The sequence below is a fragment of the Pristiophorus japonicus genome, chromosome 13 (genome assembly GCF_044704955.1).
Source record: "Pristiophorus japonicus isolate sPriJap1 chromosome 13, sPriJap1.hap1, whole genome shotgun sequence".
Lineage (NCBI taxonomy): Eukaryota > Metazoa > Chordata > Chondrichthyes > Pristiophoridae > Pristiophorus > Pristiophorus japonicus.
In genome coordinates this window covers 116,759,013-116,777,442 of record NC_091989.1, presented here as the reverse complement: position 1 = coordinate 116,777,442, position 18,430 = coordinate 116,759,013, and the positions used below count along the sequence as shown (strand labels likewise).

Sequence of the window (18,430 nt, the reverse complement as noted above, 5' to 3'; positions counted from 1 at the left end):
AGTGCCAATGTTTTTTTCACACTGAGCATGCGCGAACGCTCCAACGCGCAGCGTTGCCGGCAGAAAAAAAACTAATTTAAATAGTACCTGCCCCCTCCCACTTACAAAATCGGCGCGAGTGTAGGCTCCACCCCCCTGGGCGCCGCGCCAGGCAGACAAGGAGCTGCAGAACGCTCCAGAATCGTGAGGTTTTTTATCGTGTGGAAACTTGGGCCCAAGATGTTGCCCCTAAGCAGGGAGAAGTTATTGTCCTTAGTACACAATCATTTTACGTTGAATTTGTCAGCTGGCCGTTACTTAAGGATGGGGCTTCACCATCAGCACTCTTCAGGACCAAAGAGCCTAGTAGTTCAATTCCAGTCCAGAGTTGCTTACTTTTAAACACATGGATTGTTACTGCTGGCATAAAATGTGTCGAAGAATGAGGTCGTTCAAAAAATGAGGAAAACTTTCAACATACTCAGTTTATTTTTGTTAATTTCTGTGAAAGTCAATGACATCATCCAGGCGGTTTTTTGAAGAAGTTGTTGAGCTTCAATGTAAGAGGGAGCTGAATTGACACACAGTTAAAATGTCAAATTGCTTAAGCATCCTTAGGATCTGAACAAATTAATTCACCTCCTCCAGAAATTTCTCTTTTAGACAAAGCTCCTCCAATGAAGTTATGGAAATGTTTTTTTTTTAAACTTAACCTGAATAGACGAAAAAGGGCAAACAGATGGAAAATGCTGCAAATACATAATACACAAGACAGCATCTGAATAAAAATGGCAGGTTACTGTTTCAGGTGAGAGAATTATCAGCGATGAGAACTGATGCTGATTGACTTGTGGTGTGCATTTCTATCATTTTTTTCCTCTTTATCTCAGATTTTCCTATTTATCAAAAGCATGTTAAAGTTAATCCCAAATCTCTTCAAAGTTGATATAAACGATGAGAATCTCTCTTTGATAAGAAATTGTACCAATGAAATGTAAATGTATACTGGTGCTACATGCATAAATTCTTCCTAGCATAAAAGGGACCCCATCAAATAAGGACAGTTTAGCTGTAAACAATTTTGCAGTTGTTTTCCAAGGGTGAAAGCACATCAACACCTGATGTGAGATTCTATTTATATTCCGGAGCCTCCCGAGGGAGGTTCAGGAGGTAAATGGTCCTAGAATATACTATATTTTGTTACAGCTGTGTAACATCTGTGTAGCAGGTGTGTAAATCAAGCTCTGCCATATATTTTGTTCCTGGCGAGCATGGGTCAGTTCCTTGTACACTGATGCGATCTGTACTGCGGAATGATTGACTCCACTGCATGGGGACTGACAATGCTATTGATGAAATTGCAGGCCCTTTTATTCATCAGGGAGAGCAGCCCTCAAGAGCTTTGTTTGTACTACAAATTTACACTCCACTTGTGTCACCAGTCTTCCTCTGAGCCAGTGGCATGCATGGAGCAGCCATTATAAATCGGCCATCATTCCATCGTCAATGTGCTGATGCTAAAACATCTCGTGCAATAAAATGCTGTATCTTGACATCATAACAGCAGAAAACGACTAAAAAAATGATTATGAGAGGGAAGATAGATTGTGAAAGTAAACTAGCACGAAATATAAAAACAGATAGTAAGAGTTTCTACAGATACATAAAAAGGAAAAGAGTGGCTAAAGTAAATGTTGCTCCCCTGGAGGATGAGACTGAGGAATTAATAATGGACAACAGGGAAATGGCAGAGACGTTGAACAAATATTTTGTATTGGTCTTCATGGTAGAAGACACTAAAACATCCCAATAGTGGATAATCAAGGGCTATAGGGAGGAACTTAATACAATCACTATCACTAATGAAGTAGTACTAGATAAAACAATGGGACTAAAGGCGGACATGTCCCCTGGACCTGATGGCTTACATCCTAGGGTCAAGAGAAGTGGCTGCAGAGATAGTGGATGCATTGATTGTGATCTACTAAAATTCCCTGGATTCTGGGGAGGTCCCAGCGGATTGGAGAACTGCAAATGTAACACCCCTATTTAAAAAATGATGCAGACAAAAAGCAGGAAACTATCGACCAGTTAGCCTAACATCTGTCATTGGGAAAATGCGGGAGTCCATTATTAAGGAAGCAGTAGCGGGACATTTGGAAAAGCATGATTCAATCAAGCAAAGTCAGCATGGCTTTATGAAAGGGAAATCATGTTTGACAAATTTGCTGGAGTTCTTTGAAGATGTAACTTACAGGGTGGATAAGGGGGGGACCAGTGGATGTGGTATATTTGGATTTCCAGAAGGCATTCGATAAGGTGCCACATAAGAGGTTACTGCATAAAATAAAAGCTCATGGGGTTGGAGGTAATATATTAGCATGGTTAGAGGATTGGCTAACTAACAGAAAACTGAGAGTTGGGATAAATGGGTCATTTTCCGGTTGGCAAACAGTAACTAGTTGGATGCCACAGGGATCGGTGCTGGGGCCTCAACAATTTACAATCTATATTAATGACTTGGATGAAGGGACCGAGTATAATGTAGCCAAGTTTGCTGATGATACAAAGATGGGTGGGAAAGCAATGTGTGAGGAGGACACAAAAAATCTGCAAAGGAATATACACAGGCTAAGTGAGTGGGAAAAAATTTGGCAGATGGAGTATAATGTGGGAAAATGTGAAGTTATCCACTTTGGCAGAAATAATAGAAAAGCAAATTATAATTTAAATGGAGAAAAATTGCAAAGTGCTGCAATACAGAGGGACCTGGGGGTCCTTGTGCATGAAACACAAAAATTTAGTATGCAGGTACAGCAAGTAATCAGGAAGACAAATGGAATGTTGGCCTTTATTGCAAGGGGGATAGAGTATAAAAGCAGAGAAGTCCTGCTACAACTGTACAGGGTATTGGTGAGGCCACACCTGGAGTATTGCATATAGTTTTGGTCTCCGTATTTAAGGAAGGATATACTTGCATTGGAGGCAGTTCAGAGAAAGTTTACTAGGTTGATTCTGGCGATAAGGGGGTTGACTTATGAGGATAGGTTGAGTAGATTGGGCCTATACACATTGGAGTTCAGAAGAATGAGAGGTGATCTTATTGAAACTTATAAGATAATGAGGGGGCTCGACAGGGTGGATGCAGAGAGGATATTTCCACTCGTAGGGGAAACTAAAACTAGGGTACATAGTCTTAGAATAAGGAGCCACCCATTTAAAACGGAGATGAGGAGAAACCGCTTCTCTCAGAGAGTTGTAAATCTATGGAATTCTCTGCCCCAGAGAGCTGTGGAGACTGGGTCATTGAATATATTTAAGGCGGAGATAGACAGCTTTTTGTGTGATAAGGGGATAAGGGGTTATGGGGAGCAGGCAGGGAAGTGGAGCTGAGTCCATGATCAGATCAGCCATGATCTTATTGAATGGCGGATTAGGCTAGAGGGGCCGTATGGTCTACTCCTGCTCCTATTTCTTATGTTCTTATGTTCTTACAATGATGTTTTGTCAAAATCACGCTGTCACCAGTACAGCACATTCAGTGGCCAGACTTAGACTAGTTACATGTACTGAGACTCGCTGAAAAGCAGTTCTTGCTGGCCACTGGTCTTGTAGAATATGGACTGACCTATGAGGAGAGACTGAATCTACACTGACCTATGAGGAGAGACTGGATCAACTGGGCCTTTATTCACTGGAGTTTAGAAGGATGAGAGGGGATCTCATGGAAACATATAAGATTCTGACGGGACTGGACAGGTTAGATGCGGGTAGAATGTTCCTGATGTTGGGGAAGTCCAGAACCAGGGGACACAGTCTTAGGATAAGGGGTAGGCCATTTAGGACTGAAATGAGGAGAAACTTCTTCACTCAGAGAGTTGTTAACCTGTGGAATTCCCTAGCGCAGAGAGTTGTTGATGCCAGTTCATTGGATATATTCAAGAGGGAGTTAGATATGGCCCTTACGGCTAAAGGGATCAAGGGGTATGGAGAGAAAGCAGGAAAGGGGTACTGAGGGAATGATCAGCCATGATCTTATTGAATGGTGGTGCAGGCTCGAAGGGCCGAATGACCTACTCCTGCACCTATTTTCTATGTTTCTCTGTTTCTATGTTATTTTTAGCTGTAACTGGCTGCCAAATGCGAGAGACCTGGGCAGCGAGAGATGGCTACCAAAGGCCTATAGAAAAGCATTATCAGAAGATTATGTTGTGTGTTGCTGGAGCAGCTCTAGAATTGGTAATTCAGTCCCAGCAACGTTAACAGAAATAAAATCAATCAAAAAAGTGACTAAAAGTGACTGAAAGTAATGGTAATTCCACTTTAGAGCCCAGCAAATGATGACAAAATCTCACCTTAGAATCACTTCAGAAATCTTTCTAATAGATTAAGTGTGTGTGGAGGCAATTCATTTTCTACATTTCTAAAGTGTACAGCAGGAAGTCCGTTTGCTTTATCCATGCCTTTGTTATCTCCGCACCCAACTATTCTAATGCCGACCTCCCATCTTCCATAAACTTGAGCTCATCCAAAACTTTGCTGTTCGTATCCTAAAACATACCAAGTCCTGTTCACCCATTGCCCCTGTGCTCGCTGACCTACATTGGCTCCCGGTCCAGCAATGACACGATTTTAAAATTCTCATCACTGTTGTCAAATCCCTCCATGGCCTCGCACCTCCCTATCTCTGTAATCTCCTCTGGCCCTACAATCCTGGGGGACTCAGCAATGGTAGAATGTCAAGGGGCAGTGGTTAGAGTCTCTCTTGTTGGACACAGTCATTGCCTGACACTTGTGTGGCGCGAATGTTATTGTCCACTTAGCACCTCAGCCTGAATATTGTCCAGGTCTTGCTGCATGTGGGTTTGCTTTACAGTGTGTGACAGGATTCTGATTGGTTTACAGTGGGTGACTGGATTCTGATTGGTTTAAAGTGTGACAGGATTCTGATTGGTTTAAAGTGTCAGGATTCTGATTGGCTATAGGGTGTGACACGATTCTGATTGGTTTATAGGGTGTGACATGATTCTATTTGGTTTACAGTGTGTGGCAGAGATTCTGTTTATTGTCCCCATACAACCTGGTGACATCATGTAATAATGCCAGCTGCAGGAGTGGGAGGGTTAATCAAATTATCCGATAAATCATTCATATGTTATGTTCAGCTCCATGGATTGTGTAAGAGCTGTAGGATACAAGCCTAATAAGTAAATTTTTATACCACATTATCTAATTTCTTAAAATAAAATAGTGAAAGCTTGCTGTAAATGTTTATTTTGAATACAAATATAAATTGATGTGCAGATAGCAGACGAGTTCCAGTAATAACAGTGAAACACTCTCTCCCCCCTCACATCTGCTCTCACTTGTGATGCTAATTCCATGAAATACAAAAAGTATTTCATGAAGGCAATTTTACCATATGATATAAAAATTGTCTTTAGCCTTTATGTTTTCTGTGTATCCCAAACTCCTCTAATTCTTGGGCACGGTATTTGTACAATCTAATTGTAATAATGAGATGTGCTTCCTGTCAATCACGCGTCTATTAATTGCTCTGGTACAGTTGCAGGCCATCAATGTCCACAATATTTAACCAGGAAGATAAAACATTTCAGGTGTTCACAACACAGCTATTTGGAATCATCTTTACACTATAGCTTCCAGTTTCAGATTGATTCCTGCTTACAGAGACAAGGTCAGGAGAAACAAATTCGACTGCTCAATGTGTATCACTCTCTGCTCAGGAAAAATGGACTCATGTGCATGTTGCCGGTGTGAATCTGAAGCGATGTGAGGTTATCCAACACTTATTAGATTTGGATGATTTCATATCTGAATCACACTGCAAGGTTTGTGTTGGTGCAAATCTGAAACCGTTGTGCCTTGATGCAAACTGTATAGTGTAAGTGGTGTATAATATTAGCCAACGTTCCCTTAAAGCTGCATGTCCGCACAGCACTCTGGACCTTCCGAGCAGCTGGCTCACTGGCTTTCAATAGAGAAAAACGCGCATATGCGGTATTTTGAATGGGCCGTGCAGCCCCTGAAAGGGGCCACGCACCTCAAAAAAAATTAAAGGGAACATTGGTAATGGCATATTGAGCGAAAATGTCACCACTGCTTATAGCGGGCGCGCTGGTGTTTATGCGATTTGCCTGCTATACATGTTAGGCGGTAAAACTAAAAAGATCAGTAACTAACATATTTTTAAAGAACAGGAAATCCCACTTAACAACTGCCTCTCCTAATTGTTAGCAGTTACATCCAGAATCTCATCACTGAGGTAATTGTACTTTAATGAGGTGCAAAAATCTGATTGAAATTGCTTGAAGACACGACTGCCTCAAATCAGCAGCATCTTTTAAATTGCAAGTACTTATTGAACTGCCCAAAATAGTTAGCGCAATTGGGCTATCATTTGCTGTAGCAGGGCATCTAATGGCGTCTGCCAATAGGTAGACTTGCCCTTGCACATTTAGGTATTAAATGTTTTTGCGTGGTTTTGAAAGTGCGAGCTAATAATGTCGCAGCGAGGGAAACCGGGCATCTGGGACCTGAGCGAACAGGACAAGCAACTGTGTATCTCCTTCACCAATCAGATTGAAGAATTGTGAAATTAACAATACAAGGACTGTGTAAATTAGAATATGTGAATTTAATATCAAATCAGATACAGAAGAGAAATAAAGAGAGGGAAGGAAAGTTTGGATTTAAAGAGAGCGCGAAAAGAGTCAGAAAGGAAAAGTTTTAAAAAAATTAAATGTTACATTTTTTAAATCTCCAACATTTAAAACCTGAAGGAATACGACTCCGCACTTGCAATAGTTAATTTTCAGGGCCAGTGAGGTTGATTGGCAATTAATTAACACTTATCACATTGTACTTTGACTGAAATGGACAAGACTTAATATTCTGTGGCAAGTTTAGTTTGTATCTATTGTGTAAATGTGGCAATTTCACGTCATTCTATACATTTTAATGATGAGGCAGTGTGTGAGAAGCCATTTTCGTGAAGCTTACATGGGAGCGGCACAAATCGAACAGAAACTTTTGGATAGTCCGGTTTAACAGCTCACCTGCTTCTCGCCTGAAGTGGCTGTAACATTTATGCTTAAATAACGGTGAGTGCCATTAGCCTCACCGCTTTTTGACAGCAAATTCTGGCCCAATATATTATATATAAGCGACGTCTTTGTAATTGACTCCTTTGGTAGTGCCACATGCCTGATAAAATTCACCATGCAAGATCAAGAATCATTCATCCATCCAACTGATGACAAACAGATTGTGAAATGAATGACTAAGCTGAACTGAGCTGAACTGAACTATCAGACTGCAAAGCAAACCAGACATATACTACCTTTCAAAAGAACAATGACATCATAGGAAAAGCTAGTGGAAGGTGCCCCTTTAAGGAAATCAGCATGACTGCAACAATTAGGATCTAGTTATTAAATACATCAGGCAAATTGATTTCAGTACAACAAACTAAATTAAAACCTTCAGGTAAATAGTAGACAATTATTGGAGAAACCATTAATTGAAAAGGAATGCAAAGTAGAGCAGACAACATCAATCAGCAGTGTTTACGGAATGCTAAACCTTTTCCCTAAAGGTTAATTTAAGCTCTTTGGGATAGTAGATTACCATAGCATTAGACCATAATTGGCACTGCAGGAAAAAAGCAATGCATTAACAAGTCAGGATGAAAAGATGGTTGGATTGAAAGAAGCTGGCAATATCACAATTCAAAAATAGCCAAATCGAACACAAGCACAGCATTTACTGACTCTCAGCCAAGTCCACAACTGCAGAAAATTTAGACAATACAGTTACAGTATTGCCAAAATTTCTCTTTGTTGGCAATTTGATTCAATTATAGAAATTCATATTTGAGTCTCCATATTTCGCCACTCTGTCCCCTCACATGGTGACCTTGGAATAGATTCAGAGGAAAGCCACATGAATGATTTCCAGCTTAAACAACCTTGATTACTCAGATAGGCTTAAAGAGCTGAGCCTATTTACTTTAGAGCAGCGTAGACTTCGAAGTGACCTGATAGAGGTATATAAAATAATAAAAGGGCTAGATTACATACCTACTGATAGATTATTTCAGTTAGACAGATTGAGGTGAACCAGGGAGCATGCACTTAAACTATGCAAGATTAGGAATAGGCTTAATATTAGGCAGATCTTCTTTTCCCAGAGTGTAGTGAGCCTCTGGAATCTATTGCCAGCTTATGCGGTGTGTGCTGACTCTCTGCATGCCTTCAAAAGGGAGCTGGACCGGTTTGTGGCTGGGGCAGAGATCATATTAAAGTGAGTGGTTTAACAGTTAGCACACGTACAGTCGATGTGATCGCCTGGACTGGTTTTGATCACCTAAGAGGGTAGGAAAGGAACTTTGCGGATCTCCTTTGCATTTTTAGTCCTGTTTTTTTTTCTATTTCTTTGCCTCTCGGAGATTACATGGCCGCACCGCTTGGTGGGGGGAGTTGGAGAAAGTGTCTAGTCAGGATGCTCCAGGCATCATGAGTGTCGGGCAGACTTGATGGACCAGCTGGTCTTTTCCTGCTTATTATTTTCATATGTTCGTAGCTAACGTCTTTTAATTGTCTCAGATTCACAGCACTTTGTACATAATCTCCAGTTAAGAGACTGCCTTGTCAACCTAATCTGTTACACAGGAGAGGAGAGTGAGGATTTAAGTGTAAGTCTCAATAAGAACAATGAATAAAAACTGAAATGCATTTGAAGAAGAATATATCAATACATCTATTTGCCTGGTACATTTGGAAAGATTACCAGATCCAGAATTCTTTTTTTTTTTTAAAGTGAAAGTTTTAGCAAATCTGGTTTAAATGCTTTCAACATTCAAAGAACAGGATCAATTCCAAAAAATATTTTTTTAAATCTATTTCTCCAAAATGACTGGTGAAATAGGATAGCCTAGACATTCATGCTCCATAGCGATCTGCCGTGAGTAGCAGTAAGCAAATTTGTGCCTTTGATACCTGGCATGAGGAGATGCTGACTCTGCTGGATTGTGAGGGCGAGGCAGTGAGTTTGAGCTGAATAGACCTTTGGAAAGAGTCCATTTCAGTCCCATATTGAAACCAATAAAAAGAACAGGCACTATGAGCAGTCGGCACCAAGGTTGTACCTTATGACATGATGTCAGTGAGATTGTGTTTTCTATTTATTATCTGCATCACTAGACAATTTATCAACAGCTGAAATTGTATTAAGTACTGAAAATAAAAAATACAAAAGGACACCACAGAGTTAGATGCAATGGAGAGAACAATGAGGAGAATGGAAGAAGTTGATTGATCAGCGGGATTTTAAAACGAGCTTTGTTTTCCAGTTAACTCTCATCTTATCTAGATTTAATAGAGGTATTCAAATTTATGAAGGGTATTGATCGAGTAAATAAGGAGAAACTTTTCCCACCGGCACATCCTTTAGTGCTCGATGATTCCATTGCCATGCACCACATTAGAGCACCAAAGTGTAGTGACGGCAGTGGGGGACACCGGTGCAATGCCTTAGTTCATTGAGCCACCAATCTTTACCATGTTTATGGAGGCCCCAAACAGGGCAGTGTCCAATGATCAGCGGAATGCACCACTACTAGAGGCATAGGTGCAGGTCTTCCATTAATTTCTGGATCTGATGCAAGAAAAAATGTAATGTGATAAGCAATACTGTTCTCAACCACAGACTCCGTCCGATGTATGCCCCAAACTTTTGGGTCTCTCTCTCTATTTTACCCATTATATTATGCTTATTGTTTCTTTGAACTTCCCCATTCCTCCTAAACTGCGAAGTACACCCTCCTACACACTCTTGCCACACCGTGTTCTACTCCAACTCATTCTTACCCAGGACTTTCCAAACTGTGGAATTCCTCACTTCTTTCAGTCTTCTCATCCTCCTGAAATCTACATCAAGGGTGTCCAAATGTTTGGTTTTCATGGGCTGTAGTGCAAGTGCATGCCATGGAGCTTGAGGGGCCACAGGTGGTACTACAGGCCAGAGTTTGGACATCAGTGACATGCTTGCTTGCATCACTAGTTCTCCATTCAGCGTGCTACTTCCAACGTTTGTGGTGGCTATTGATTCCACACACCCTGGCCATTGTCACGAGTCTCTCATGTGGCACATTAGCAAAGGCTGTCTGAAAGTTCAACCTTAATAGGCCTTGAGCCTTCTCCTGGGTTTCTCAATTTAAAATAAGTCAACTGCCTTCCTGCATGTGCTGCACAGCTCAGTAAAAGCAGGGTTAATAAAGTATTTAATGGAAGGGATTCATACACTCATTTTAAAAAAAAAATTCAACTGTTAACATTGCAGGAACTTGTTGAAAATGACTAATTTTTATTAACTTAATTTAACGTGCATTCAAAAGGTTATATACCTAATTTACAGGAATCAGTGCAAAAGAGAAAGAAAAACAAATTATTAAATTGCCTGACTGGAAATGTAAACTATTCAAAAGAGAGAGAGGGTGAACCACATCACTGATTATTCTCTGATTTTTCCTAGTTCTCTGAAGTTTTTACCATGTGTTACTCATCAAAGCCAAACTATATTACAGACACTCTGCCAGACCATAGACCTAAATGTCTAGGCTTCTACTTGATTAATTCTGTTATCCATATGATCTGGCTTAAAATAAACACTAATAAAGAGCAGGTTTATGGTTGCATCATGTGGGGCAAAATTTACTTCTTTCTTGTGGGAAATGTGAAGACATGAAATTATATTACTTCAACATTTTACTCACTAGGGGCTAGTTACGGGCCCTGGACTCCTAGCATGCTGATACGTTACATTCTGACCATTAGATAGTGACCTGGGGTGTCAGTGCCTCCTCTCAACTTATTAAAATAAAATGTATACAGTACCTATAGGTTGGCTTTACCATATTGTACAGATGCCACTAGTAGTTATACATTTAGGACTAACAAACAAGATAAATGACCTATAATCTCACCAACTGATGGACAGAGAACACAAAAATATTCAACACCATACCTCCAATTTCTGAGTCAAAATCATTTATTTATGTGGCAAACAACAGTAGTCCCAGCACAGATTCTTGTGGAACACCACTTCCCACTTTCAGCCAGTCTGAGAAACTTCCTTTAACTCCTACCCTATGTTTTCTGTTTCATAGTCATCTTTCAATTCATTCTTCTACCTAGCAGTTGATTCCACACATCCTCACCTTTGTCATGAGTCTTTTATGTGGCACTAGCGAAAGGCCATGTATATTACATCTACTGCATTGTGTGAGTGCAATCCATCTGGACTTAGGGTTTTGTCCTCCTTAAGTTTGTCGAGTGTCTCCTTTCTTTCTACCTTTACTGTTATAATATCTCTCTTGAAGTCTACTGTAGTCACTGCCTCTTTGTTAGCCTCTTCAATGAAAACTGAGGCAATATATTTATTCCGTATCCCTGCTATTGCAATATCATCTCCTCCAAGTTTATCTTGCTTGTCCCTTCAGGGCTATTTCCAATCTTAATTCTTAATTCTCATCGTCACCACTTAATTTATCCATGCCATTTCATTCTTGGCTAGTTTGTTCTTATTTTTTTTAAATGGCACGGATTTTTCCTGAACTCTATTGATACTCCCGTTAAATATTTACCACTGTTGCTCTACTTCTTATCTTCCTTAGCTCCATCCTTATTTTCTCATAGTTGTTTTTTTCCCAATCTATTATTTTGGTCTTTGAACTTTCTATAGGACTAGACTTTCCACTATGGGCGCTTTGGGCCTTAGTGCTTTTATTATCTTTCAGGATCGCTGGAATATTCGCCCATTTTAAAAACTGCTAGTTTTCACTTTTTAATTTGGGCGATAGCCTCAGCGATGTATTCAGTCATGCAAGGCTGGCGTCCATAGCAACAGCCGTTCTGCGCATGTGCGTTATCTTTTTCAGGCAAAGAACCTTTGCCACGGGGGTTGACAGAGAAAACTGGGGACCTGGTCCCCATCAATAACATAATGAACCTTTCTTTTATTCTATCCCCTGTTGGTTTATAAAATAAAATCTATCAGCCAACTACGGTGAACTAGATTTCCTTCCTCATGGGATGATATACACCCGTTCTGCTTCTACTTGTCTGTGGACCAGAGGAGGGAAAAAATCCATGATTAATATTAACCCTGACATTACAGCAATGTACTTGTATATAACTTTTCTCATTTTATTCTCCTGTCTCTATTCTGCAGCATGTGATTAGTGATCAATATTGGTTGAGAAATTATAGGCCCCAATACTATAAATCATTATAAATGCCCTTAATTTGTCCTCAACAAATACAAATGTGATTAGATGATTGGCAAGAGTCAAAAAAGCCCTTAAAATCAATCACAAATTGATTCTCCTGACAGCCTTTTATGACAGATTCTCCCCATAGTGCTGAGTTGTTGCAGCTATTCTTCAGCGTCTTTTTGGGTCAGTGATCATTTGGGCGAATTGTGGGCAAAATGCCAAAAGTAGCGCTCGGCGATAATTTGGACCATAATCGGGAGCAGGTTTCCATTATAAACACTATTCTCGGCCTTGCACGAGGATGAAGTCACATATATATATATTTTTAAATAGGCCGGGCGATGCAGCTCATTCATGTATGCCGAAAGTTGGGCCGGCGATAAATGGGCGATAATCGGGCGCTAGTTTCCACTTTTCAGCAAATATGGGTGATAGCCTGAATTTCAGCGCTTATATGGGCGATAAATGGGTGCTAAATGGCGATGATGTGCCGAAAGTCTCGCCCTATATCTCTCGCAATCATTATCATAAACCTGATTATATTGTGATCACTATTCCCCAGTTAATTCCCATGTCTAATTCTCATGTCTGCTTCAGTTGGGTCAGAAAGGATTTTGTACACACTGCAAAAACTCCATCCCCGTCTCCCTTTTCACTTTCTCTCCCTCCCGGTATTTTGGGGCAGTTCAAATCCCCTATGATTATGATTCTATAATTTTGTGCTCATTTCATAAATTTTGCTTTCATAAGTTTCTCCATCCACATCCTTTCCACTATTTGGTTGTCTGTACTTTACCCTTCACAGTGTGACCAATCCCTTCCTATCCTTTATCCCAATCCATTTGGATTTCATGTCTATCTCTATGTTGGTTATGTCCTTTCTTGCTACTGCAATTATGTTATATCTCATTAACATAGCTACCCACCACTCCTTCTTCCTTCCTTATCAATTCTAAATCATTATAGCCTGCAATATTTACCTGCCCACTCTGTCTGCAGCCAGCAGTCATTTGATGACCACTTGCCCTTTCTGCACTTTGGGTGATGCTTCAGAGATCCTCCCGGCTGTCTGAAATGACTCAGTGCCATGAAGTGGCGTATAGTCATCACCATCATAGCCACCGACAGAGCAATGTGGGCTGATGAGTGAGGTTGCAGATAATCATGCAGTAGGTGGCAAAGCTTCCCTTGTGGGGAAGCATGCTTTTCGAATACACACCTCCTCATTAACATCCTCATTGGGCCTGTGTTACCTGTATATTCTTTGGAGGAGTGGGTAATATCTGGTAGGGTGCATTCTCCCTAAATGCGGCCTCCCTCTCGTTTTCTCCATCCTCTCCTGCTGCTGCTGCTCCCCCTCCTTTCCGAGAGTGACATACAAAGATATGCCCATAGGGAATGCCATAGTTACTCCTGAGAAGTCTTCACTTTGGGTGGGGAGAGAGGATCAAAATCTCCCAATGGTCCATACTACCGCAGGCAGTCAGGAGCAAGATTGGGTAAGGCTGAAACCCCCCCCCCCCCCACCAAAATATCACTCCAAAAAGTTATTCCTGGTTTCAGTAATTGCTACTAAAACTTTCAACAATCTTCAGGATTAAAAAGTCCTGACTTCCATCAGTCGCAGTTGATCCTGGCAAGAGCTGCACTTCATATTTCTCATTTAAACTTACCCCTAGTTCATTACAATTGTAAAACTAGTAAATTGAGGGATGCAATACAGTTGCCCCGTAGTTGAGTGGTATGAATACTCTCTGAGAAAAATCATATGCATGATAACACACTTTAATATTATGAGATACACTTGTAGTTCAATGGTTTAATTGATCATGTCGACACAATCAATACTTCACCCTAGTGTTAGTGAGCTCAATGTGCTCTCTCCAGTCTTTAAAGGGCAAAATCTGATAGTGAAAACACTGCTGCACTGTTACAAAATCTCACAAATCCATTATTTCTCATTACTAAATGTTAGCAACATTAATAATTGCAAACATTTATCCAAAGGCCTGAATTTTTTCTGTTGCATTTATATATTAAAAAGAAAATAATTTTACCTCATAAATGGTAAACTGCTGCTTTAAGTCTGGGTCAGTTCCTTTATTACTCATATGTCGTTGGATGATGTTTTCCATCCCCTGTTGCTCAAGACAGTCGGTAACATCATAGAATGAATCCTGGTCTGGAAGGGCTCCTAGGGTCTGTCAAAAAGAGGGAACACCTTTCAAATCAACTCTGAATTTTAAAAAAAGAAAAAGAAGAAAATAAAACATTTAACCCACCAAACCTCAACCCTCCAGTGCCCAGCTCTCCCTTTCAGTATCTGTTTAAAATCTCTAATGTTTCCATCTCTACTTCTCTGTCTGGTACCTTATTCCAAATATTATTGTAAATTTCACAATATTGATTATAAATTTATTTTTAACTAATTCAAATTTATGGCCACTGGTCCTATCATCTGGCTTATTTTGAAGTATTAACATTTATCATATCTATACCACTTAAGGATTTGTGTACCTCCATAGGATCCTTCCTTAACCATCTTCTGAATTTCTGTCTATCCTTTCCTGATATTTGATCTGCACAGTTAGGATCTTCTCTGTACCTGTAGCAATGCTTGCAATATGATTTTTGTAGCATGATGGTCAAGAGTTTTCCCCGCCACACACCCCGTTCCCTCACCACAAAGTGGAGCCCTCCCTGTACACCCCGTTTCAGACAGGAAAAGAACTGTTGCTGTCCTATTTGACCCAGAGATGAGCCCGTATAATCTCCCATCAAAAAGACCACCTACTTCCATCTCAGTAACATTGCCCGTCTCCACCCCTGCACTCGCCCATCTGCTGCTGAAATCCGAAGCCATGCTTTTGTTACCTCCAGACTAGATTATTCCAATGGTCTCCTGGCCAGCCTTCCATCTTCCCTCCTCTACAAACTTGAACTCATCCAAAACTCTGCTGCCTGTGTTTCAACGGCAACGAGCCCCACTCACCCATTACCAATCTTCCCTCGAAGCTGCGTTGCCGCGTAGATGCGAGGTCCCACACAGGCTGCTCACTGATTGGGCCATGCACCAATTTAAAGGGACCGCGCACAAAAAAAAAATGAGAGGAAACATTGCCCATCACCCCTGTACTCGCTGACCTACATTAGCTCCCTGTCCATCAACACCCCCATTTAAAAATTCTCATACTCATGTTCAAATCCTTCTATGGACTCACCCCTCCTCGGGGCCAAAATTCAGCTCTCCAATAAGGCCCGTTTGCAGCGGCCATGTGGCGGAGTTGAGTGGCCGCCGATTTCTGGTCAAATGGCCGCCACAAGCTAAATTCAGCTCGGGGGGGTGGCTTTCTGGCGGTCCCCGCTAACGCTCCACCGCTGCCGACCGGCTGTGCGTGTGTCACCAGTGCGCACACCGCCGGGACCCCCCACCTCCCACCATTTAGCAAGCAAAATCTTATTGCCACCGAGCAGTACCCTCGACAGTCGGTGCACCTTAAAAACCAGCAAAGAACGACTAAAAAAATGATTAAGAAAGGGAAGTTAGACTATGAAAGTAAACTATCACAAAATATAAAAACAGATAGCAAGAGTTTCTACAGGTATATAAAAAGGAAAAGAGTGACTCAAGTAAATGTTGGTCCCTTAGAAGACGAGACTGGGGAATTAGTAATGGGGAACATGGAGATGGCAGAAACTCTGAACAAATATTTTGTATCAGTCTTTACGGTAGAGGACACTAACAATATTCCAACAGTGGATAGTCAAGGGGCTATAGGAGGAGAGGAACTTAACACAATCACAATCACTAAGGAGGTAGTACTCAGTAAGATAATGGGACTAAAGGCAGATAAATCCCCTGGACCTGATGGCTTGCATCCTAGGGTCTTAAGAGTAGTAGTGGCCGGGATAGTGGATGCACTGGTTGTAATTTACCAAAATTCCCTGGATTCTGGGAGGTCCCAGCAGATTGCAAAACTGCAAATGTAATGCCTCTATTTAAAAAAGGAGGCAGACAAAAAGCAGGAAATTATAGACCAGTTAGCCTAACATCTGTGGTTGGGAAAATGTTGGAGTCCATTCCTAAAGAAGTAGTAGCAGGACATTTGGAAAAGCATAATTCGGTTAGGCAGTGTCAGCATGGATTTATGAAGGGGAAGTCATGTTTGACAAATTTGTTGGAATTCTTTGAGGATGTAACGAATTCTTTGTGGATAAAGGGGAACCAGTGAATGTGGTGTATTTGGATTTCCAGAAGGTATTTGACAAGGTGCCACATAAAAGGTTACTGCACAAGATAAAAGTTCACGGGGTTCGGGGTAATATATTAGCATGGATAGAGGATTGGCTAACAAACACAAAACAGAGAGTGGGGATAAATGGTTCATTTTCGGGTTGTCAATCAGTAACTAGTGGGGTGCTGCAGCGATCAGTGTTGGGACCTCAACTATTTACAATCTATATTAATGACTTGGAAGAAGGGACTGAGTGTGACTTAGTCAAGTTTTCTGATGATACAAAGATGGGAGGAAAAGCAATGTGTGAGGAGGACACAAAAAATCTGCAAAAGGACACAGACAGGCTAAGTGAGTGGGCAAAAATTTGGCAGATGGAGTATAATGTTGGAAAGTGTAAGGTCATGCACTTTGGCAGAAAAAAATCAAAGAGCAAGTTATTATTTAAATGGGGAAAGATTGCAAAGTGCTGCAGTACTGCGGGACCTGGGGGTACTTGTGTATGAAACACAAAAGGTTAGTATGCAGGTACAGCAAGTGATCAGGAAGGCCAATGGAATCTTGGCCTTTATTGTAAAGGGGATGGAGTATAAAAGCAGGGAAGTCTTGCTACAGTTATACCGGGTATTGGTGAGGCCACACCTAGAATACTGCGTGTAGTTTTGGTTTCCATATTTACGAAAGGCTATACTTGCTTTGGAGGCAGTTCAGAGAAGGTTCACAAGATTGATTCTGGAGATGAGGGGATTGACTTATGAGAAACGTTTGAGGAGGTTGGGCCTCTACTCATTGGAATTCAGAAGAATGAGAGGTGATCTTATCGAAACGTATAAGATTATGAGGGGGCTTGACAAGGTGGATGCAGAGAGGATGTTTCCACTGATAGGGGAGACTAGAACTAGAGGGTATGATCTTAGAATAAGGGGCCGCCCATTTAAAACTGAGATGAGAAATTTCTTTTCTCAGAGGGTTATAAATCTGTGGAATTCGTTGCCTTAGAGAGCTGTGGAAGCTGGGACATTGAATAAATTTAAGACCGAGATAGAGAGTTTCTTAACTGATAAGGGAATAAAGGGTTATGGGGAGAGGGCAGGAAAGTGAAGCTGAGTCCCTGATCAGATCAGCCATGATCAGTTCAAATCGTGGAGCAGGCTCGAGGGGCCATATGGCCTACTCCTGCTCCTATTTCTTATGTTCTTATGTATGCTCTCTAACAGTCCTGGCTGTGCGGCGGCCTTTAAAGGTAGCCTGACACCTCCTCTTGGTTGCAAGGCCGCTGGCCTGGCCAAAACCCTCCCTGGTGGTCCAGTGTCCGATCGCGACTGATGGCCGATTCTCTCCCCTTTAACGGAGGCGAGAACGCAGACGCGCAATGATGTCACCACCGCTTCGATGCTGAGTGACAGTGGTGGAGAATTTGTCCCGCCTCCACTTCCACCCCTCACCAGCACTTACCACCACACTTCTACCCACTTTATGACCAACTTCCTGGCCGATTGAAAAAAAGGCAAAGAGCTGAATTTCGCGAAAGAGGGGACCTCTTCCGAAACAACGGTAAAAAACTTTGAATTTTGACCCCCTTATCTCTACTACCTCTTCCAGCCCTATAACCTCCAAATTCTTCCAATGCTTGACTTTTGTGCATCCATCACTTCCTTATCACATCATTGGTTGCCTAGCCTTCAGCCTAAGCTCTACAATTCCTTCCCTAAACCTCTCTGCGTCTCTCTCTCTCTTCACCTTTAAGATGCTTCTTAAAACCTATGTTAACGGCTTGATATAAAAACAAGTTGTTGTTCCTCCCAAGGTCAGGTTGCTCTGGAGCAGCTCTCATGCTGGACAGACCTCAAGGCATAGCTGTTTGCAATGCAGCAGCCTAACAAAGAAGGCTAACCAGCTTAAGGGCCTCAATATTGGGCAG

General features: G+C 41.4%; 1 protein-coding gene across 2 annotated transcripts in view; it reads right to left on the bottom strand.

The window, feature by feature from the left end:
• Nucleotides 1-18,430, bottom strand: part of fhod1 (formin homology 2 domain containing 1) — a 447,258-nt gene that overhangs the window by 130,211 nt on the left and 298,617 nt on the right. For both annotated transcript variants that reach the window (XM_070897918.1, XM_070897917.1), the window contains exon 9: nucleotides 14,332-14,475. In XM_070897918.1, the coding sequence (XP_070754019.1) occupies nucleotides 14,332-14,475 (144 nt within the window). The remainder of the gene's footprint in view (nucleotides 1-14,331; nucleotides 14,476-18,430) is intronic.